The sequence below is a fragment of the Budorcas taxicolor genome, chromosome 5, assembly GCF_023091745.1.
Source record: "Budorcas taxicolor isolate Tak-1 chromosome 5, Takin1.1, whole genome shotgun sequence".
Classification (NCBI taxonomy): domain Eukaryota; kingdom Metazoa; phylum Chordata; class Mammalia; order Artiodactyla; family Bovidae; genus Budorcas; species Budorcas taxicolor.
The window spans coordinates 131854836-131878349 of NC_068914.1; the positions used below are offsets into that span (position 1 = coordinate 131854836).

The window sequence follows — 23514 nt, forward strand, 5'->3', positions numbered from 1 at the left end:
TTGGAAATTCAATTAAAATTACTTTAACTTATTTCTCTGTAAGTTTTTTGGGATTTTCTACATAAAGAAACATGCCATCTGAAAATAGAGGCAGTTATATTTGTTTCTTTTCAAACTTTATGCTTTCTTTTTTATTTTTCTTGCTGTATTGCACTAGGGAGAATCTCTAGTAAAATGCAGAATAAATGTGGTGAGAGGAAATCCTTATCTAGCTCCTGATTTTAGGGGAAAAGTAATCTTTTGTACTTAATTACAGAATTGATATAGACTTTTTATATAAGACTTTATCAAGTGAGTAAGTTTGCTGCTATGCAAAGCTTTGCTTTCTCAGAGGTTTCTTTTTTTAAAAATCATGAGTAGCTATTGTATTTTATTGACAGACTTTTTTCTGCATCAGTTGTAACTGTTATATTTCTGTTAAGGTGCTTCTGCTGGTGTTCACTGATTGATTTTTCAAATGATTAAGTAGCCATGCACACTGGGCTAAGCCACACATGGTCATGGTTTGTTCTCCATGCTATCTGTTGCTGGAGTTTATTTGTTAGGGTTTTCACATCGATCATGAGGGATATTGTTTTTTTTTTTTTTCTCAAAATAGTTTTGCCAGGTTTTTATATGTTGGGATACATAAATGAATTGGAAAATACTTGCTATTTCTCTTTAATGAAGGGCATTGTGTGAGATTAATTTTATTTCTTAAAAATTCAGTAAAATTCATCAGTGAAGTTATCTGGGCCTGGAGTTTTAACTAAGGAGGGATTTTAAATTATAAATTTATTTCTTTATTATATACTCTTCAGAGTATCTGTTTCTATTTACGTCAGTTTTGATAATTACAGTTTTTGAGAAAATTTCTGTTTCATCTAAATTTTTTTGATTTATTGTCATAAAGTTGTTCAAGATACTCCCTGATTATCCATTTTAAGTACATAGGAGATATAGGGATAATTTTTCCTATATTCCTAATATTGGTCATTTGTGTTGTTTTCTTGATCAGTCTAGCTGGGGACTTATCAGTTTTCTTGATCTTTTAAAAAAGTCAGCCTCATTGGTTTATTTTCTCAATTATTCTTTTTCTGTTTTATTGCTTTTTACTATTATCTCTCATTTTTTCATTTTATTCATTGTTCTTTCCCTACCTTTTCAAGGTGGAAACTTTAGGTCATTGATTTTGGATCTGTCTTTTTTTTTTTTTTCCTAAAATAAATACCTAAAGCTATAAATTTTCATCTCAGTATTGTTTAAGTTACAATTCCTAAAATTTTAATCTGCAGTATTTTCATTATAATTTAGTTAAAATATTTTCTAACTTCCTCGGTAATTTCTTTTTTAACATATGGTTAATTAGAAATGTATTGTTTAGTTTCCAAATGTTTGGAGATGTCTAGACATCTTAGGGTGTGAAAATACCCCTTCCATTATCTCTGCCTGGTGTTCATAGTATATAATCCTCTCTCCTTGAGTGTGAGTGGACCTGTGACTTCCCTCTAGCCAATAAGGTTTGGCAATGATTAAGATATCACATCTGTTGGGATTGCAGCCTTTGTTCATATCTGGATTAATTCAAACAAAATTATCTGAAAAGAGAATATCTTAAATTGTCTTTGTTATTAAAAAGTATTGTATTTATACTGAGAGTTCAGTAAAATCTTTAAAAATAGCAGTGACGGGTTGTATCTTTTCTTTTTCTGTTTAATTTTCTAGCCTTATTCCTGTACTGGGTAATGGCCTTTATCACAAAAACCATAAAGCTGGTCAAATATTGGCAGTCTGGTTGGGGAATATCAAACCTGCGTTTCTGCATCACAGGCATAATGGTCATTTTGAATGGACTCTTGATGGCTGTGGAGATCAATGTCATTCGGGTCAGAGTGGGTATCTAATAATTTTTGTTTAGTTACTGGAGTTCAGAAGCAAGTATTAAAGATCATGGTCAGCTTGGCATCACTAGTATTCAAGAGCCTATACAATGATATATCAGTTATGTGCACAAATATAAAGTTGAGCAATTATTAAGTTCAGACCATTAATTTTCCAGAAATCTCAATATAACCCTGGAACCTATCGATTCATTTGCAAATATTGATTGAGTGCCTAGAATGTGCCAAACAATTATGCTTAGTCCATATTATAGATTAAACTGTTTTCATCAGGAAGTTCCACCACCTGTAATTGGTCCAAAGCAAACCTGGCTCAATCAAACTAGTGTATTCTCAGAAATGTCAAGCTGATAAGAAGATAACTTAATCCACTTTCTTCATTGCATTGATGAAGAAACGTCTGTAGATAGAACTCTAGCTTTATAAACAAAGTAACATGATCAAATCTCATACCCGGTCTGTGATTACAAACCTGTTCAGGTAACACTGCCTGTTACATTGTGTGACATACCAGTGACCTGTTTTTCAATGTTCATTTTCTGTCAGAGCACTCTGAATTTGCTATGAATAGCAAGATACATGTTGCAATGGATAGTGGAAACAGCAAACATCAGCCAGACCACAAATTAATAGAGAGTGACTCAACAATGTTGTTGATAAAACATTTAAGCAATCTGCACAGTGTAAAAATCTTCATTTAGTTGACTAAATATCATGAAATATCAGGAAAGGATATCATGAAAGGCTGATTTTTAGTGATAACTCTTTTAAAGAAATAATTGATATTTTAACATTCACCTAAGTGTATTCAATAGGAAATTCTGGAATTTAACTAGAATCTAGTCACAATAAAAGGGAATTTTTTTCTCAAAAGAATATTTCAGAAAGGGATGGAAAGAAGTATGAAAATATAAAGATTAGCCTCATGAAATGAAATTTGTAAAAATGGTTAAAAATTTATTTTTAATGTGTGGAAAAAGAATTAGGTTAATTGTTACTCGGGAATTTTTCTTATCACAGAGATATGTGTTCTTCGTGAATCCGCAGAAAGTAAAGCCCCCTGAAGACCTCCAGGATCTAGGTGTGAGGTTTCTCCAACCGTTCGTGAATTTATTGTCAAAAGCAACGTACTGGTGGATGAACACGCTCATCATATCTGCTCATAAAAAGCCTATTGATCTGAAGGCAATTGGAAAATTACCAATAGCAATGAGAGCAGTAACAAACTATGTTTGTTTGAAAGATGCATATGAAGAACAAAAGGTAAGTCAGTAACCATTTTTCATGGCCTTGATTGTAGAGAATGGGCTTCTTAATACAAAGGCACTAAGCTTAAATAATGTTAAGCTTTTGTTGTTTAGTTGCTCAATCATGTCTGACTTTGTGATCCCATGGGCTGTAGCCTGCCAGGCTCCTCTCTCCATGGGATCTCCCAGGCAGAGAATACTAGAGTGGGTTGCCATTTCTTTTCTCCAGGGGATCTTCCTGACCCAAGGATCAAAGCCCTCTCCTTCATTGCCGGTGGATTCTCTTAATAGTAAATAATATTTAGGGAGAACAGATTTTCTCCATCTGTCTTTCCCAGTAGTTTTGAGTCATGTTAACTGGGCTGCTGGAAATAACTGGAAAAGCCAATGAAATATGTTACGTTAGTTGCCCAGTCACTACATGAGGAGGGACAGAGAGTGCTTAATATTAATAATCCACGGATTTTTCATTGTTTTGTTTCAAGTATCTTGACAATTTTATTATTTAAAGGGAAAATAGATCATATCCAGGAATAACTTTTGAGAAATGAAAATCCTTAAATTAAATATTAATTAAAACTTGGACTCTGCATTTCAAAATTGGGAAACTAAATTAAATAAAGGGGCATCGTCTGCCTATTCCATGTATCACTCTGTATGTCTGGCAAAATTGATTTCTGCTGGTATTTTCTGTGGGTATTTATAACTGCCTTCAAAGATTTAAATATGAGACTCTTTGGATATTTTCAATTTGTCTTTTTATCATTCTCAGTAGTCTTGTGTGCTATTCACAGTGGAGGATGTATTTTATATTGCTGTCACCTACAAATATTATTGTAATTAAAATATGAATATTTATACCAACATTGGAAGGAAATACTGTATGGTGGATCAGTTAAAGAGTTTTTGGCTGTTCTAAATCTAGATCAACAAAGCATTTATGGTAAATGATGAAAATGACCTCTGTTTTGTGTCAAAATGTGTGTTATGAAATTATTAATCCAGGAAATGGTTACTACAGATCAACCTGAGTCATCTCTCTGGTTTCACCTCTGGGAAAAGTATTGCATAGTTTTTTAACAACTTCTAAATAAAGATTAATAATATAGTCTAAGCATAGCTTTAGTTTTCTGAATGCTCTTTATAACACAGATTTGCTTAAATATCAGTAAGCTTTAAAATTATTCATCTCACAAGGAGTTGAATATGAAACACAACTGAACTCCACTGCATTGAGTTAGCTTCTTTGCCAAAACGTAATTATGATTGTTCAGGTCTTGGAATCTTTTCAACAAATGATTATAGAAGTGTGAAGCCACAAGTTGGCAGAAGTATTACCATTCTTCATTTTGCATCTCTTTAAGTAATAACTAGGAGGCACAAGTCTAATGTAACTTTAAAAAGTATTGACCCCATTTAATGGAGACAGGAAATACCTGGAGAAGAAACAGTTTGAAGCTAGGATTGATCTCAGAGGGAGAGCCTGAAGAGACATGAGCGGTCCTGAAGGGTGGGGTTCCCTGCCTGGTTTAAACCTGGCTAACCTGGATGAAAACCAAGAGTCCTAGCCACTAGACCACCAGGAGCTAGAGGCAGAAGCATAGTGGCCCTGGCTCTTGCCCCTGTTTGAAAGCAAGAATGTTTCAAGGAGGGAAAAACTGTAATAACAGGTACAAAGTTTACTGTTAGAGACATAGCACAATGCGTGGGAAAGCATACAAGAAAACAGTTTGTTTATCTAACTCAGAACCAGGGCAGAGATACACACCCAGAGGAGAAGGGTATGGGCATCCTCTCTAGTGAGGAGGAGGGCAGTATGTCAGAAGCAAGGCAGAGAGACACACGCGGAGAGGAGCTGGAGCATCCTGAGTGAGGAGGAGCTCAGTACAGAGGTGATGTAAATCACTTATCTAAGACAGTCTCTCTGGGACTTTGTTTACCTTTGGCCAATTACTTTGTTTCTTTCTTCACCCTTGACTGGTCCACGGACCCTCCTCAAGATGTGTGAGCAACTTTTCTCTAAGGTGGATCCCACCTCAGAGGTCTATGGTGCATGTCCACACTTAGGGGGTGGGTTCCCCTCCCGGTGGGTTCCCCTCCCGTTTCAACCCCCAAGAAGCCTTTTGGCACATGTGCAAACAGGAAGTCTTCCTTGACCTCAAGAGCGAGTACTTTTGTCTCTTTGCTTTAGCAGAGCTCAGCTTTTGCCACTAGCTTTGTCTTTGGAGGGTCTGGGTTAGAACAGAAGCTCAGTTTTACTCCACCTGACAAACACCAGGTGTCCAGAGGCACATTGTCTCCTACCTCAGGATGACCTCTTTTGTTTAGCTTGTAATAATTTGATAAGTTAATCTCTTGTGACCTAATATCTTAGATCTTAAGTAAACTTCAGAAATCTTAACTAGACTGTCAGTAACCTGTACTTTGTATTTCACTATTTTCCATACAGTATCATTTGATAATATTCATAACTGATATCTTCATTTTCTAAATCAAAGGGAATTAAGCTTAATTTGGACTTTGGAAATTTGGGGTCATCCTTTGACAACTAAAAATAATACAAAATGTTTGAAAAATGTGCCTGGTTACTCTTCATTCTCTTTCTTTCATTAAAATGCATTCAGTCATGCATATATATGGAATCTAGAAAAATGGTGATGAACCTGTTTGCAAGAGCAAGAATAGAGATGCAGACGTAGAGAATGGATTTGTGGACAGAGTGGAGAAAGGAGAGGGTGGGATGAATTGAGAAAGTAACATTAACATATATACATTACCATGTGGGAAATAGAAAGCTAGTGGGAAGTTGCTGTGTAACACAGGGAGTTCAGTCTGGTGCTCTGTGATAACTTAGGGGGTGGGATGGGGGTGGATGAGAGGCAGGCTGAAGACGCAGGGGATGTATGTATACTTACATACATTCTGCTGACGTTGTACAGCAGAAACCAACACATTGTTAAGCCACTAAGAACTAAATATATATATTACATACATATAAAGTTTTGGAATGTGTTCAAAATTAAAATAATTAGCTAAATAAATGGAAATATATACTTAAAAATTAATCATCTATTGGTTGCAAGAATACAGGAATACCAAACTATATGTAGTATATTGAAAGTGACTCAGTAACATTTATTTTTATCTTTTAAAATATCAGAAATACTAGAAGAGATTTCCATAGTGGCTAAGATTAATTGCCACTTTATCATTTTATTTTGGTTCATCAAATTTTTTTTTTATTTCAGAAAAAAGTGGCAGATGACCCAAATCGGACTCCATCTATATGGCTGGCAATGTACAGAGCTTTCGGGCGACCAATTCTACTTAGTAGCACATTTCGTTATCTTGCTGACTTACTGGGTTTTGCCGGACCTCTCTGTATTTCTGGAATAGTTCAGCGTGTAAATGAAACCCAGAATGAAACAAATAACCCAACAAGAGTAAGTTTGTGGTGCCTTTGAATGGAAATATATTATTGACAAATTTCTTTTAATCGTTAACTTTTTTAAAATGCAGTTTTATGAGCAGTGCAGACAGTCTTCTTAACAGAGAATTGAATGCTTTTTAAAAGAATGAAAACTGTAATTTTCCTTGTAGAGAAAAACATTATGTATTCATTGAATGGATTTGGCCAACAAAATTATTTCTCAGATTCAGAAGTTATAAACATTTAATAGCATTTACTGTGTTCTGTAAATGATGCTCAGAAATTTCACATTGGTTATTTTATTAGATCTTTTTAGCAATCCTGTAAAGAATTTTCATGCATGAGTCCTTGGGGCTAAGTCACTTTTTCCCCCTGATGGCTCAGATGGTAAAGAGTCTGTCTGCAATGTGGGAGACCTGGGTTCGATCCCTGGGTTAGGAAGATCCCCTGGAGAAGGAAATAGCACCCCACTCCAGTACCCTTGCCTGGAAAATCCCATGGACAGAGGAGCCTGGTAGGCTACAGTCCATGGGGTTGCAAAGAGTCGGACATGACTGAGCGACTTCACTTTCAGTGACCAGTGAAGTGGGCAATGTGACTTGATTTGGTTTCCTATATAGTGAAAGCCATCGCCTTGTTTCATAATGATCAGGTCAAGTCACATTATATTTTTATTAGACATTATGTTACTACTGGGGACTATATAGTGTAAAATATTTGCTGTTATAAATTTACAACCTTATATTTTCTGTTCTTAAGAAAGTCTGCATCATGAGCTTCCCAATTTCCTTCTAAAATAAGAATTGATTTCCCTAGTTTCACGTGTAGAAACTCTAGTCCTGATGAGTCAGTTTTCCTTTTTTATTGTCTCAATCTGATTTCCAGTCCTCTTTTTTTACCTATTGGAATTGTACGTGTTTCTAAAGCCTTCAGTAAATGTTGCCTTCTCCTTGAAGCTTTTTCTGATTGTCCTTGTTGGTGGAATTTGATTCTCGCTTCACATTGGCACTTGCCATAAATGCTATTTATAATGAGCATATGGTATCTATGGATATGCTTATCTTTCTAGATTGCGAGCTCTCTAAACAGAATGACTATGAAGTTCCCATTTTTGCCCTCAAAACCCAGTTCCTTGCATATATTAGTGCTCAATTGTTACTAATGTGAACCAGCTACATTACCATTGAATACATGTTTGTGATGTTTTATCCCTACTAGCCTGATCATATACAGATATTGAAATTCCACTTAGTATCCAATCATCCCTGTACTTACATGTATTAACCATGTATTTTTCTGAGAAAGAAGAAAATTTACACATTTGTGTGTATCCCCCAGAAAGACAAGGAAGGGACCAGAAATATTTAGAATTTAACTGTTCGAAACCATAAAAAAACAGTGGCTCAATTGACATGTTGTGTTTATCTGAGTGTTACTTTTCCCTCATTTCTAACAAATAAGTGACCATATGCTACTGTTACAAACAAAAAGCTATCAATTTGTATATTCTTATGATGTCTTCAGTTGTAATCGGAATGAAATAGTTTTTAAAGTTATGTTTTGTCACTGAAATTGTCTTTTGGGCAAAATAGCCAATTTATGTTTTTTACCATTTATAATTATGTTTTCACTATATGAATTAAGATGAAGATCAGAAAAAGTCAACTGTGTAGACTTTATTATTTTAAATTAATAAGGTTATGGAAATTGTATATTTGTCCCACTGGTCTTGCTGATGTTGTAGGTTCTACTTCTAAATTACATACAATCTAAACTAACTTCTGTCTTGGTTTACTACTAATATTTTCCAGTTAACCAAGGTAGACTGTATCTTTGTAGAAAATGTATTAACTTTAAAAAATTTAAATGTACCTTTTTTTCTACAATCAGGCATTTCCAACAATCTTAATGATCCATTTGAAATTTTTTATGTTCAACTGGTTTGTGTTTGTATCTGTTGACATTATGAGGAAAAGCCAAAATCGCCTTGCTCTGACTCATTCTACTGCTATATTATAAAGACATTGAATTTTTATATTAAGCAACCATACATTATTTGATAAATGCAAACTATATGCTGGTATATGAATAGTTTTAATTTACATCTTTTTTTTGTTTGTTTCGGGATAAGGCTTTAGAAACCCTCTCATCAAAGGAATTTCTTGAAAATGCTTATGTTCTAGCAGTTCTTCTGTTCTTGGCTCTTATTCTGCAAAGGACATTTTTGCAGGCTTCCTACTATGTGACCATTGAGACTGGCATTAACCTGCGTGGAGCCTTGCTGGTACGTACAAGCTCTGAAAGATCCTGACCACAAACCATTCAGTGATAGAAATAGTTGAGAATTCAGTTTTGTTTTTCTCCTTCCATTTTCAGTTTGATATTATGACATCAATACTTTCAGGATCTACCTAATTAAAAAAAACCCATAAACTTAATTAATAAACCCACTGAATTAAAAATACTTCTAATAATATATTAACATATTTTGAAATCTTGCATTTATTTACTTCTGTTACTGTTTGTTCCAGAGATTATGTTTAAATTTGAATATATGTTGAGATTATAGCATCAGGAAAAATAAGTTTGTATTTAGTTGAGGATTAAAAGTAACAATGCTGAAATAAAAATAATAGCTGACTTAAGATGGCATTATAGGGTTTTCTCCTTTTTTTCAGAAAATTTAAAAATCTTAGATTTTTAATGCGAATAAATCAGCATAGTCTTGATTTTTAAAATTTGAACTTCAAATATGTTTTTTTCCCTTTTTTGCAGGCCATGATATATAATAAAATCCTTCGGCTTTCTACATCTAATTTATCCATGGGTGAGATGACCCTGGGTCAGATCAATAACTTGGTCGCCATTGAAACCAATCAGCTCATGTGGTTCTTGTTCCTGTGTCCCAATCTATGGGCCATGCCTGTTCAGGTAGATCAATATGAGTATGATTCTTATTTGCTGAGGAAATAATAAGAAATTATCAGTTTTTAAATTCGTTTGCTTTTTCATTTGAAAAGCTAATGTAATTCCAAAAAATATGGAATGCTGATTTATGGTGGATGACAACATTTTCCAGAAAAAGTTTGTGTCCTTTTAAAAGTTTGATGACTGTTTCTGGTCAAAAGCGTCTTGGGACCCCTCTGCAACTTCATGTAGTAAATTGGTTCGACACCAGTTGTACACATCATGTTGCTAAAAATAAATTCCTACTACTTAGCCTTCCCCAGATAAATCATCGTGAAATCCTACAGTCACAGCTGAGTTGACTTCCAAACAAACTTAATAGTTGTTCAGTTGCTGAGTCGTGTCCAACTCTTTGCGACCCCGTGGATGGCAGCACACCAGGCTCCCCTGTCCTTCACTGTCTCCCAGAGCGTGCTCAAATTTTTAAACTTAATAATTAAGAACTACTACAATTTCACTAAAACATATGTCCTTTTATGCAGGGGTCCCCACATGCCTGCTCTTTCAGCCCTCGCCTTGTGTTTCCCTTTAGATCATCATGGGAGTGATCCTGCTCTATAATTTGCTTGGGTCCAGCGCTTTGGTTGGTGCTGCAGTCATTGTGCTCCTCGCGCCAATTCAATACTTCATTGCTACAAAGTTGGCAGAAGCTCAGAAGAGCACTCTTGTAAGTAACATCTCTTGGAAACCTTATTAGGAAAATCTAGTAATGTGGTTTCATTTTTAAATATATAGGAAATTAATACCACTCAGGGTTCTTTGGAAATCATTATATTGAAATGAAATACCAATATTTCTTTTTCGTTCTTGGGCAGTGAATGTGCATTTTGTGGGTTGCACAACAGTTTTTAAAAGTGGATTTGACATCTAAGATTTAATGACCTTAAACGCTAAATACCACCACAAAGCCTGATGTTTTTACAAGTCGTGATGTGATGATGAGGCTTCAGCTCTTGCAGATCACTTACTTACACTTAGCATATACTACAGAATACACTTACTTGTGCATTTGATTACATATATATTGGATGTCAATTACTGACGTGGGACAAATGCATCAAGGAGTAAATAAAGGGTCAGACTTAGTGCTTCTGAGATTAAATGTTCTGAGGGTTGAGTCAGACCACGTGATGAGCTATGGAGTTACACTGAAATGTTTCAGTAGCAGCTGCTCTGCCTGAGTATGTTTATGGTCAACTTGGCAAGTAGGAAAAAGCTCAGTTATTGACCCTTTCTGGCTTCAGTTGGGCTTCCCAGGTGGCACAGTGGTAAAGAATCTGCCTGCCAATGCAGGAGATGCAAAAGATGATCCCTGGGTCAGGAAGATCCCCTGGAGTAGGAAATGGCAACCCACTCCAGTGTTCTTGCCTGGAAAATTCCATGGACAGAGGAGCCTGGTGGGCTGCAGTCCATGAGGTCGCAAAGAGCTGGACACAACTGAGCACACACACACACACACACACACACACACACACACACACACACACATACTCTGGCTTCAGTTTGCCATGAAATCATTTTATTTGAGCAAGAATTGGCTTCTTTTAAAGAAGTATTTGCAAATAATAAAATTATTGACATCATGTTTAGAAATAAAGTTTGATTAAATATGAGCCAGTTTGTCTACAAATCAGGCATGAAATGTAGAGATGCTGCCACTGGTGGACCGTTTTCCAACCTGGTGTTTCCACTGTGACAAGTAAGTCCCTTGTCATGCAAATGGTTTTTATCACTTGTTTTTTCTGCTGCTTCTGGTGAGGTTCCTCATTACTGTAGGACATGAATACAGAAAGGTGTGGAAGAGAGACTCAAAGAGGGGACATGACAATCTAACATCTGATTCTCATTTTGCCATTCATACTATAGTCATTCACTCACCAGCAATCATGGATAGGCAGTTAAGAACCTCAAGAGACAAAAAGATGAATAAAATCAGATCATTTGCTAATGCCATTTGCAGCAAGAAGGATGTGACGAGATTATCATCATACGAAATGAAGTAAGTCAAAAAGAGAAAGAGAAATATTATATGACAACATTAATGTGTGGAATCCGAAATATGACACAAATGAACCTATCTATGAAACAGAAACAGAATCAGGGACACAGAGAACACAGGTGGTTCGCAAAGGGAAGGGCTTGGGAAAGAGATGGAGTGGGAGGATGCGGTTAGCAGAAACAAGGTTTTATATACAAAACGGATAAGCAACAAGGTCCTCCTGTATCGCACAGGGAACTGTATTCAATATCCTATGATAAACCATAATGGAGAAGAACATTTAAAAAATAATGTGTATGTATGTATATGTGTGTGTATATAATTGAGTCACTTTGTTGTATGGCAGTAATTAACACAATACTAAAACTCAACTGTACTTCAAAAAACTCAGATCGTTTGCTGCTTTTGCTTCTTCCTATCTACCTTTTGCCACTCTGCAGCTCCTTTTAAGAGTTCACAGATGATACTGTACTTTCCTAGTAAATCTAATAGAATTTGGAGGAAGCTGATAGAATTGACTAAAGAGAGGCTTTTGTATCAGCCATGTCTCTACAGTTAATCCAGGTTGTTCAGTTCAGTTCAGTCGCTCAGTCGTGTCCGACTCTGCAACCCCATGAATCGCAGCACGCCAGGCCTCCCTGTCCATCACCAACTCCCGGAGTTCATTCAGATTCACGTCCATCGAGTCAGTAATACCATCCAACCATCTCATCCTCTGTCGGCCCCTTCTCCTCCTGCCCCCAATCCCTCCCAGCATCACAGTCTTTTCCAATGAGTCAACTCTTCCCATGAGGTGGCCAAAGTACTGGAGTTTCAGCTTTAGCATCATTCCTTCCAAAGAAATCCCAGGGCTGATCTCCTTCAGAATGGACTGGTTGGATCTCCTTGCAGTCCAAGGGACTCTCAAGAGTCTTCTCCAACACCACAGTTCAAAAGCATCAATTCTTCGGCACTCAGCCTTCTTCACAGTCCAACTCTCACAGCCATACATGACTGCTGGAAAAACCATAGCCTTGACTAGACGGACCTTAGTTGGCAAAGTAATGTCTCTGCTTTTGAATATGCTATCTAGGTTGGTCATAAGTTTTCTTCTAAGGAGTAAGCGTCTTTTAATTTCATGGCTGCAGTCACCATCTGCAGTGATTTTGGAGCCCCCCAAAATAAAGTCTGACACTGTTTCCACTGTTTCCCCATCTATTTCCCATGAAGTGATGGGACCAGATGCCATGATCTTCGTTTTCTGAATGTTGAGCTTTAAGCCAAGTTTTTCACTCTCCTCTTTCACTTTCATCAAGAGGCTCTTTAGTTCCTCTTCACTTTCTGCCATAAGGGTGGTGTCGTTAGCAATCAGTAAATCCAATTTAGCAATATGTGAGACCAGGTTTGATCCCTGGGTCAGGAAGATCCCCTGCAAAAGGGAATGGCAACCCATTCCAGTAGTCTTGCTCGGAGAATCCCTTGGACAGAGGAGCCTAGTGGGCTACAGTCCATGGGGTTGCAAAGAATTGGACACAACTGAGCAACTAACAGAACACAATAACAACAAAATCTAATTTAGGCTCTGTGACAGAGCTTATGAAGAAGGAGATAGGAATCTCTTGAAGTTCAAGATTATAGGCTTGGTTTCACTAAGTGTCTTATGAAGATTCACTTCGAATACACGCAACAGTGTACACTCACATTCCCAAATCAATAGTGACGTAACTTTTTTTACATTCATTGTTTCTCATCTCCTAAGCATGAGTAATGGAGCTGAGGAGAGAATTAAATGATTTAGGTATCAGAAGGCACCCTTGGAAGTCTCTTTATCAACTCCTTACATGTCTGTATGTGTTTTCTGCAGACATCATTCAAGGAAATCGTATGAAACTTAAGACACTGCTTTTATTTAAACCAAAGCAAAAGAGGCATGAACAGTTTTTAGGTGGAAAGAAATTGGAGGCTGTCTCACTCAACTCTTCATTTTCACATTGGAGGCAGAGCACGGAGAGTTTCACTATTTCTCCTAGGAATCTCACAGCCATCATTAGAGGCCAAGCCAGGCAGAAATCAAGTTCTTCTCAGTCCGTATCCAGTAATGGCCTTGCCTCTCTGATCCACTTGGATGCAGCTTGCATTGTTTTTTATTCCTTCCTTTTATAGGATTATTCCACTGAGAGACTGAAGAAAACAAATGAAATACTGAAAGGCATCAAACTTCTAAAGCTGTACGCCTGGGAGCACATCTTTTGCAAGAGTGTGGAAGAGACAAGAATGAAAGAACTCTCCAGTCTCAAAACTTTTGCTCTTTATACATCACTCTCCAGTAAGTTGCTATCGCTCTGAGGATCACCAAAAACATGTGGTCTATTCGGTGTAACTTACAATCATTGAGACATTTTAGACATCAGAGGAAGTACATTTATTTTCTCTATTTGTGAGGTCCTGTAGCCAGTAGCTAAACAAGTTTATTTAAATTTAATTTTTTTTTTTTTGATGTGGACCATTTTTAAAGTCTTTTTGAATTTGTTACAGTATAGCTTCTGTTTTACATTTTGATTTTTTGGCTGTGAGACGTGGGATTTTAGCTCCCAGACCAGGGATCAAACCCACATCTTCTGCATTGAAAGGCGAAGTCTTAGTGACTGGACAGCCAGGGAAGTTCCTATTTAAATTTAAATTAAAGAGCAAAGTCAGAATAAGCTTAAAGTCAAGTAGAACTGAATTTGACTCCTTGCAAGTTTGTATCTTTGCCATGTTACTTGACATCTGAAATCCTTGGTTTCTTCATCTGTAAACTGGGGATGGTCTGATCGTTGAAACCCTCATTTCAGTTGCAGTTGGGATGCATAGTGGGTTTTCAGTAAAAATTTGCTTATGGGGAATAGACTTGTGGACCCAGGAGGAGGAAGGAGAGGGTGGAACGAATTGAGAGGATAGCATTGAAACATACGCATTACCATATGTAAACTTAGGTGGCAGTGGAAATTTGCCGTATGACACAAGGAGCTCAAATCCAGTACTTTGTGACAATCTAGAGGAGTGAGATCGTCACTCTATAGGAAGGTGGAAGGTGGGAGGGTGGTTCAAGAGGGAGGGGACATATGTATACATATGGACGATTCATGTTGCTATATGGCAGAAACCAACAGAGTATTGTAAAGCAATTATCCTCCAATTTTTAAAAAATGTAAATTAAAAAATATCCATTGTAAAAATATAAATAAATAAATTGGTTTGGCTATATTACTATTGATCTTATCCCCTAACCTCCTTAAAAATTATCTGCGGTTGTCTCCCCTGTCTCTTCGGGAGCTTATGATATTATATTTCCTTGAAGATTGCACTTGAAATGCCAGTTTTGGAAACTGAGGAGGAAAAAAGTCAACATTTCCAGGTGAAAAAAAAGCCAAACTACATTTATATAAAACCCTCTTTTTCCAGTACATGCTGAAGACTTTTTAAATACAAAGCTTTTCCTCCACAACTCTAATTTTAAAAACATGATTATTTCAAAAATATTGTTGTTGTTTTCCTCAAAGGGTGACACTGAGTACTTGTAAGAAGAATGAGTTCATATTAGCAGAATTCTTATGAACTTAGCCAAACTACTCCCACCAATGTTTGATTTAGTTTGTATGTCAGTTTTGCTCCTTTCTATTGTTCTCAAGATTTTCAACAACTTTAAGTTTGGAGATTTATAGATGGTTTCCTCTTGAATTCTGAACTACTTGAGTCCTTAGATATTATAAACACTTCTTTTGTGAAATGGATGTAAGGAAAGTGTTTGGTTTATATAGCTCATGTATTTTAGCCCTAGTGCTGGATACATTAGAAAGGAAACGAGAAGAAGATTTATATTCCAGCTCTGCACCACGACTCATACAGTGTCAAAATGCTAGAAGATGAAATGATTGATATCTACTTGCTTATATGATAGAACTGTAAGCTGCTGGCTCCTAAAATCTGTTTCTGTCTGCAGTATACTAAAGTTCTCATGGGGTAGATGGATGTGGCCAGAAATGGTGATGATGATAGTAATAGTAACTATGATAATAATAACAAAAACATTTTGAGATACTCAGCCAATTTTGCCATAAGTGACTTTACATATTTCATCCTATTTAGTCCTCACAGCAGCCCAGTAATCTTGATTCCATTATTAACTTCATTTTGCAAATTAGAAGATTGAGGTTAGAGCTTAAATAACGAATTTCCCCAGATCATCCAGCGGCTAAATAATAGAGGTGGGTTGTTGAACTCAACCCAGTTACATAAGATTTGGGTTAGCTCTTGAAAGGCAGAGACAAAGGAGGAGAGGACAGAGGAGACCATTCTAGAAACAGAAAGCAAAGAAATCATGAAGATCAAAGAGCATAGTCACATTTTTATGATTATACGCAGCAGGAATTCTTGATGCAATGATGTGAAGTTCCACTTACACCATGTCCAAGTTTTATCATTTGATTACTTAAGAGTGTTGATGGGAGTGAAGCGCTTCCACTATGTGAGTTGAACACAACTGGTTGTAAATCTCAGCTCTGCCACTTCATAGCAGGTTGGCTTTGACCAAATCACTACTTCTGTTCTCCAAGCCTCAATTTTTTCATCTGTAATATTGGATGATAAAAATCTCTATCATGTAGCATTGTGGTAAAGATGATAATAGATTAAAGAATGCTGCAGATGTTGACTGACTTGTTGGTTGACTGTATTCCAGGCGGTATGTCAAGGGATTTGTACTCATTGTGTATAAAGCACCTGGCAAGTGGGCTAGTGTTCAGTAACCTCACTCCCTCAGGTTCCTCCTCCAAAAATTGGTATAATAAAAATAATGCCTTTCTCGGGACTTTCCTGATGGTCCAGTGTTTTAAGACTTCACCTTCCAGTGCAGAGGGTGCAGGTTCAACCCCTGGTCAGGGAGCTAAGATCCTACATGCCTCGCAGCCAAAACACCAAAACATAAAACAGAAGCAGTGTTCTAACAAATTCCGTAAAATTCTTCAAAGATGGTTCACATCAAAAAATCTTTTTTAAAAAAAAGAGAGAGAGGATACCTCCTCACAGGTCTAGTGTAAGAATCAAATGAAACAGTGAATGTGGCACTGTTCTGTAACTGTTAAAAATATTTTGTAAGTGGTATTTGCAGAAAACCATAAGAAAAAAAATGAAAGGAAAACGTCAGGCATACAACATAGTGGTTATTGTTGGGTCTTGAAGTGCAGGATGACCTGAAATGAAATCCTGCCTCAGTGCCTTATCCACTCTGCAACCTTGGTCAGCGTTTGGTGGCATCTTGGTTTCCTCATCAGGAAGTTGGGCTGTATTAAGCATACCTGGGGGAATTAAGTAAGATAATGTACATAAAAATGCTCAATCCATGGTATTGGAAAATACTGAAAAATAAAGTTAAACGAGACAAATGCTAATAGAACAGAAGATCCATCTCTATGAGTCAATGTTCTTGCCACTGGAGATGATATCTGGGGGCAAAAGAAATTCTGTTGAATCATTTCCTAATCTCCACTTCCAAATGGATATGTGCTGTTTATGGATTTAATTTATTGGCAGAAAAAAGAATGAACGACACTTTTATTTTTTCTCTCTTCACTTTGATAGTTTTACATGAAGAAGTGGGAAGAACATGAAGCTTTTGACCAGAAAAGTGTGGGTTTTAATCCAAGCTGTGTCATCTCTTAGTTTAGAACCTTGCCTGTTACTCATCCTTGCTGTTTTCTTTATTGCACGGGGGTAGTTGTAATCATTAAATAGGAGAATGCACATGAAGGTGCTCCTATCATGTGTGAGTAATGTGAGTTGCTGGGTAGTGGCAGAGCGAAGTGGTGGTGAGCACGGTCTGAGAAGCCCAGCTGTGTGACCTCGTGCATCTCATTCTCATCTTTATGCTGAGGTAGAAATGGTCCCGCTTCCTGCATTGGGTGCAGAGTGCCAGATATGTAGTTTTTAATAAAATAGCAGCTGTTCTTGCTCTTCCTTATCAAGAGATTACTTATTTAAAGATATTTAGAATGAGTTATTGGAGAAGGAAATGGCCACCCTCTCCAGTATTCTTGCCTGGAGAATCCCAGGGATGGAGGAGCCTGGTAGGCTGCCGTCTATGGGGTCGCGCAGAGTCAGACACGACTGAAGCAACTTAGCAGCAGCAGCAGAATGAGCTACAAATAATGATATGGAGGAAAAGAAAGAAATACACTTAGAAAAAAATAAGGTAACACTAGCCAGAGAAAGATGATGGAAACACGGCTCTTCGTCTGGACTATTATGACTCTCAGAGCTGTGTTTGGATTGCTGGTACCATACAATAATTCAGATTTGGTAGCTAAGCCTCTTCTGGACCTTGAAAAACACAGGCTGAGTCTGTACGTGGTGGTAAGGACAGTTCGTGAAAGCAGACCATGAGAGCTGGTGGTGACTTTGGATGGATTCTCTTTTTTATTAATTAATTTTCGTTGGAGTGTAGTTGCTTTACAGTGCTGTGTTAGTTTCCACTGTACAGCAAACAGTGAGTCAGCCATGTATACATACCTATGTCCCCTCCTTTTTGGGTTTCCCTCCTGTTTAGGACACCAAGGTACGTGAAGTCAAGTTCCCTGTGCTATACCATAGGTTCTTGTTAATTATCTATTTTACACACAGTATCAGTAGCGTATATGTATCAATCCCAATTTCCCAGTTCCTCCCACCCCACACCTTTCCCCCTTGGTTTCTATACATTTGTTCTCTACATCTGTGTCTCTTTTCCTGGTTTGCAAATTAAGTCTTCTACACCATTTTTCTAGATTCCGCATATCTGCATTAATATACTATATTTGTTTTTCTTTTTCTGACTTTACTCTGTATAGATGGACTCTTCTGAGTGTTGAGAAAATTAGATTCAAGTTCTTACTCTGCTGTTGCCTGGCTCTGTTACCAACAATGCAGTTGCTTTTTGGTCCTCTGTCCCTAAAACTCTATGTTTTATGACAAAATAACCACAAATCATCAACTTGGCTTTTGATTTTTTCCCCCTATTACTTCCAAATACAAGTATTTTAGCCTAAATCTGAGTTTTTCTTATTTCAGTTCTGTGTATTGTACTTATCAAATGATAATGCACTATAGTCCTGGAGAGAGATTTAAACAAGCAGAGGGCCTAGGATATGGAGTTATTTTATCAAACAAAAGGTCTCTAAGTGAAAATTAATATCACTTCAGGAAGGAGATTTTTCACATAATGTCAAATTCTTGCTTTTTTGTGTGAAAATGAAAGTGTTAACTGCTCAGTTGTGTCTCTTTGCAAACTCATGGACTGCAGCCCACCAGGCTTCTCTGTCCATGGGATTCTCCAGACAAGAATACTGGAGTGGATTGCCATTCCCTTCTTCAAGGGATCTTCCTGACCCAGGAATCAAACCCAGGTCTCCTGCATTAGAGGCCGATTCTTCACCATCTGAGCCACCAGGGAAGCCCCCTTTATTTGTGTAATATCCCAGTTTTCATATTTTCAAGTTAGTTTAGTGGGGAAAAAATGTAGACTGTAAATACTCTGAAGAATGTGTATTTGTTAAGTTCTAATAACTTAAGTCATTAAAGGATTACTTTATTTAAATTTTGCTGTTTGTAATGTTTCATAAAAATATAATTTGGGGGGACTTCCCTGGTGGTCCAGTGCTTAAGACTCCACACTTGCAATGCATTCCAATGCAGGGGGTTCCTTGCTGGGGAACTAAGATCCAGCTTGCTGTGTGGCTCAGCCAAAAACAGAAATCGATGCTCAAAAATAATTTTTCAATAAACTAGAACATTTTCTGGTTAAGACTCATGTGTGGGAGTTCACAACTGTGAACCAAGAAACACCAACTGGGAAATGTTTGTGGACTCAAAGACAAAATGTTATTTAATGCACTCAGTCCTTGATGTCTTCAAGGAAAATTAAAATAATAATGAATAATTAAAGTTCCCGAAGAGGTTTCACAGTTCAATGACACTAATGTCTTTGTTTTCTTTCCACAGTCTTCATGAACGCGGCAATTCCCATAGCAGCTGTTCTTGCTGTAAGACGTGTTTTCTTACCTTTAGAAATGGAACCAAATAAGTGTTTAGAAATGACTTAGGAATAAGCATGTGTGGGTGGTAACATGTATTACCACCTTTTGGCTGTCTCCAGTTTTCTCTTTGCTGTCTCCACTATGATGGTTCTAATCTGGGGTTTCTCATCCATGGCACTGTGGAACTTTGGGCTCAATAATTAATTCTTTGTGTGCTCTGCATTAGGATGTCTAGCAGCATCTCTGGCTTCCATTTATTAAATGTCATTAGTACCATTTAAAATATCCCCAGATACTGCCAAATGTGCCCAGAGAGCAAAATTAACAGAGGCTGAGAACTTACTGTTCTAACATCCATGACCTGGTTCCCGGACACTCTTACAACAGGATAGTACTAGATCAACAACCCAAAAATGTTAAATGTTTACATTTCAAAAGAAAAGGACAAACCCAGGAACTGGTATCACATTTAGAAATGTAAGTTTGCCTTGGATACCAGTGTTGACGATTTTAAGAAAGAGCCGCAATAGGGACCCCCAAACAATGGAATTTTCTTTTTTCTTTCTCAAAAAATTTAGTACCAGTTGGAAAGAGCCTGACTAGGTGTTAAGAACTCTGGATTCTCTCATAGTTATTCCCCCTTTTCAGTAATTTGACAGAAGTCAGTTTTCAGATCTTTAGAATCTGTTTTGCCCTTTTCGCAAGTTTACTGCTAGAACTAATGTAGACCATTAAGTTCTCTAGTATTTTAGTACTTAAGTACTCATGTGTTGTTTTTCTTAGAGAGTAATTTGGATGAAGTAATAGTATTTTTCAGAGTTGCAGTGGGCATGCTGGCATAGAAGATGGTGTTCGCTTTGTAAAATTTAATGTAAGTATTTGTGAAACTTTCTCCAGCTTTCTCTAAAACCCTTTCTTTGCACAGACGTTTGTGACCCACGCATATGCCAGCGGGAACAACCTCAAACCTGCAGAGGCCTTTGCTTCGCTGTCACTCTTCCACATCCTGGTCACCCCTCTCTTCCTGCTCTCCACCGTGGTCAGGTTTGCAGTCAAAGCTATCGTCAGGTATGTGCTGGAATGTCTGGTGTTTTTTGCTTGATTATAGAAATACTACTTGCTCATGTTGGGACTGGTTTAGGCATTTCTGTTGTGTCCAACTCTTTGCGACCCCACAGACTGTAGCCCAGCAGGCTCCTTTGACCATAGGATTCTCTGGGCAAGAATACTGAAGTGGGTTGCCATGCTTTCCTCCAGGGAATCTTCCCGATCCAGGGATTGAACCTGCATCTCTTACGTCTCCTGCATTAGTAGGCAGGTTCTTTACCACTAGCAACACCTTGAAAGCCCACATGCTCATGATAGTAAGTTAGAAAATGTATAAAAAGAACATCTTAATCAGTGCCCAGAGATCACTTGGTATCAGAGATAACTTGTTAAAACTTTGCTATGAGACCTTTCAGTCCCTTATTTCATGTAAAAATAATTATTCTAAAATAAAAATTTTGAATTTTTTGGTTATTTTTTCCCTCATTAAGACCATATGCATGATATTTACTGGCTACATGATATTCCATTGTTTGGAAGTATTTGAATTTACTTAACGGTTACCACTTTATTGGACATTTAGAATATTTCTGTTTTCACCCTAACATAAATAATGTCTGAGAGAAGCATCTCTTTATCTTCAAACTTTTCTCCGATTATTTTCTAAAGTCAGATTTCTGGAAGTGTCAACATTCATTCTGATAAGTGTGCATCTTCTTAAGGCCCTTAATGAGTATGGCCATGTGGTTTTCCATTAAAGGAGATAAAGGTCAAAAGGTGTAACAAGTTTTTAAGATTTTTTTAATGAGGATAGCCATAATGTTTTCCAGCAAAGCTGGGCCAGTTTATATTTTTACCGACAGTGATAATGTTCATATCAACACATATTTTCTGTTTTATTTTAGTTTAGTTTGGCAAAGAAAAAATAAATAAAATTCCAGACTCAGTCTCTGCAAATGGGAAGACTTTGCAGAACTGGGTGCAGTGTTTTGTTCACTTTAAGTATATTTTTATAGTGTTTCTAATCAGTGTGGACCTCACCTTCGACTCACAATGTCCCATAGTACACAGCTATAAAAAGATGTGATCTGATAGTAATCATTTCCCCACTATTTTGACTTGTATTATATAATACATATGTTAGAAAACTGTATTATACTGCACCATATGTGCTTTAGTCTACTATCTTTGATAGGTATTCTTAAGATAGTATTTTGCTTTTTGCTATGAAGTTTTATAAACCTTATAAAACCTCAGCATGTTTCGTAAACAGTATTTATCATATTTATATCTGGCCTTTGGAAAAAAAAAAAAAACCAAGATGTTGCAATACAGAAAGAAAACTGGAAAATTGAAGCCTTAACTCTACTAAGCATAGTGTTGCCATTGCTAGTAACGTGGAGCATCTATCATAAGATCTTTAAAAATGAGGTAACTTTCCCAATGTTTATGTATCATTGAAAAAACTGGTATTTAATATTCAAAATAACAGAAGCTCCAGTTTTAGGCAATAGTATATGGTGACTTCATGACTTAATACAAAATATCATTATGCTGTGTATAACTTGTGTTAGTTGCTCGGCCATGTCCGACTCTTTGTGACCCCATGGACTGTAACCTGCCAGACTCCTCTGTCCATACTGTTCATGGAATGCTCCAGGTAAGAATACTGGAGTAGATAGCCATTCCCTTCTCCAGGGAATCTTCCTGACCCAGGGATCGACCCAGGTCTCCTGTATTGCAGACAGATTCTTTTACCATCTGAGCTGCTAGGAAGCCCCAAAGGTTAGCTCACTGCATTGTCCAGGAAATGAACCCAGGTCAACTGCTTGGGTAGATGGGTGAATTTAACTAAGATGACCATGATATCTACTACTGTGAGCAAGAATCCCTTAGAAAATGGAGTAGCCATCGTAGTCAACAAAAGAGTCCAAAATGCAGTCCTTAGCAATCTCAAAAATGACAGAACGATCTCTGTTTCCAAGGCAAGCCATTCAATATCACAGCAATCAAAGTCTATGCCCCAACCAGTAATGCTGAAGAAACTGAAGTTGAACGGTTCTATGAAGACCTACAAGACCTTCTAGAACTAAACACAGAAAAGATGTCCTTTTCATTATAGGGGACTAGACTGCAAAAGTAGGAAGTCAAGAAATACCTGGAGTAACAGGCAAATTTGGCCTTGGAGTAAAGAATGAAGCAGGGCAAAGGCTAACAGAGTTTTGCCAAGAAAACGCACTGGTCATAGCAAACACCTTCTTCCAACAACACAAGAGAAGACTACACTTGGACATCACCAGATGGACAATACCAAAATCAGATTGATTATATTCTTTGCAGCCAAAGATGGAGAAGCTCTATACAGTCAGCAAAAGCAAGCCTGGGAGCTGACTGTGGCTCAGATCATGAACTCCTTATTGCCAAATCCAGACTTTAATTGAAGAAAGTAGGGGAAACCACTAGACCATTCAGGTATGATCTAAATCAAATCCCTTGCAATTATACAGTGGAAGTGAAAAAAAGATTCAAGGAATTAGATCTGATAGACAGAGTGTCTGAAGAACTATGGATGGAGGTTCGTGACACTGTAGAGGAGGCAGTAATCAAGACCGTCTCCAAGAAAATGAAATGCAAAAGGGTTGTCTGAGGAGGCCTTACAAATAGCTGAGAGAAGAAGAGAAGCAAAAAGCAAGGGAGAAAGGAAAGATATACCCATTTGAATGGAGAGTTCCAAAGAATAGCAAGGAGAGATAAGAAAGCCTTCTTCAGTGATCAGTGCAAAGAAATAGAGGAAAATAATAGAATGGGAAAGACTAGAGATCTCTTCAAGAAAATTAGAGATACCAAGGGAACATTTCATGCAAAGATGGGCACAATAAAGGACAGAAATGGTATGGATGTAACAGAAGCAGAAGAT

At 37.2% G+C, this 23514-nt stretch overlaps 1 protein-coding gene across 1 annotated transcript in view; it reads left to right on the plus strand.

The window, feature by feature from the left end:
• Nucleotides 1–23514, plus strand: part of ABCC9 (ATP binding cassette subfamily C member 9) — a 153318-nt gene that overhangs the window by 16199 nt on the left and 113605 nt on the right. The window contains exons 6-14 of the mRNA XM_052641509.1: nucleotides 1705–1871; nucleotides 2901–3143; nucleotides 6376–6570; nucleotides 8689–8841; nucleotides 9333–9488; nucleotides 10057–10191; nucleotides 13666–13828; nucleotides 19516–19556; nucleotides 20476–20618. Coding sequence (XP_052497469.1) covers nucleotides 1705–1871; nucleotides 2901–3143; nucleotides 6376–6570; nucleotides 8689–8841; nucleotides 9333–9488; nucleotides 10057–10191; nucleotides 13666–13828; nucleotides 19516–19556; nucleotides 20476–20618 — 1396 coding nt within the window. The remainder of the gene's footprint in view (nucleotides 1–1704; nucleotides 1872–2900; nucleotides 3144–6375; nucleotides 6571–8688; nucleotides 8842–9332; nucleotides 9489–10056; nucleotides 10192–13665; nucleotides 13829–19515; nucleotides 19557–20475; nucleotides 20619–23514) is intronic.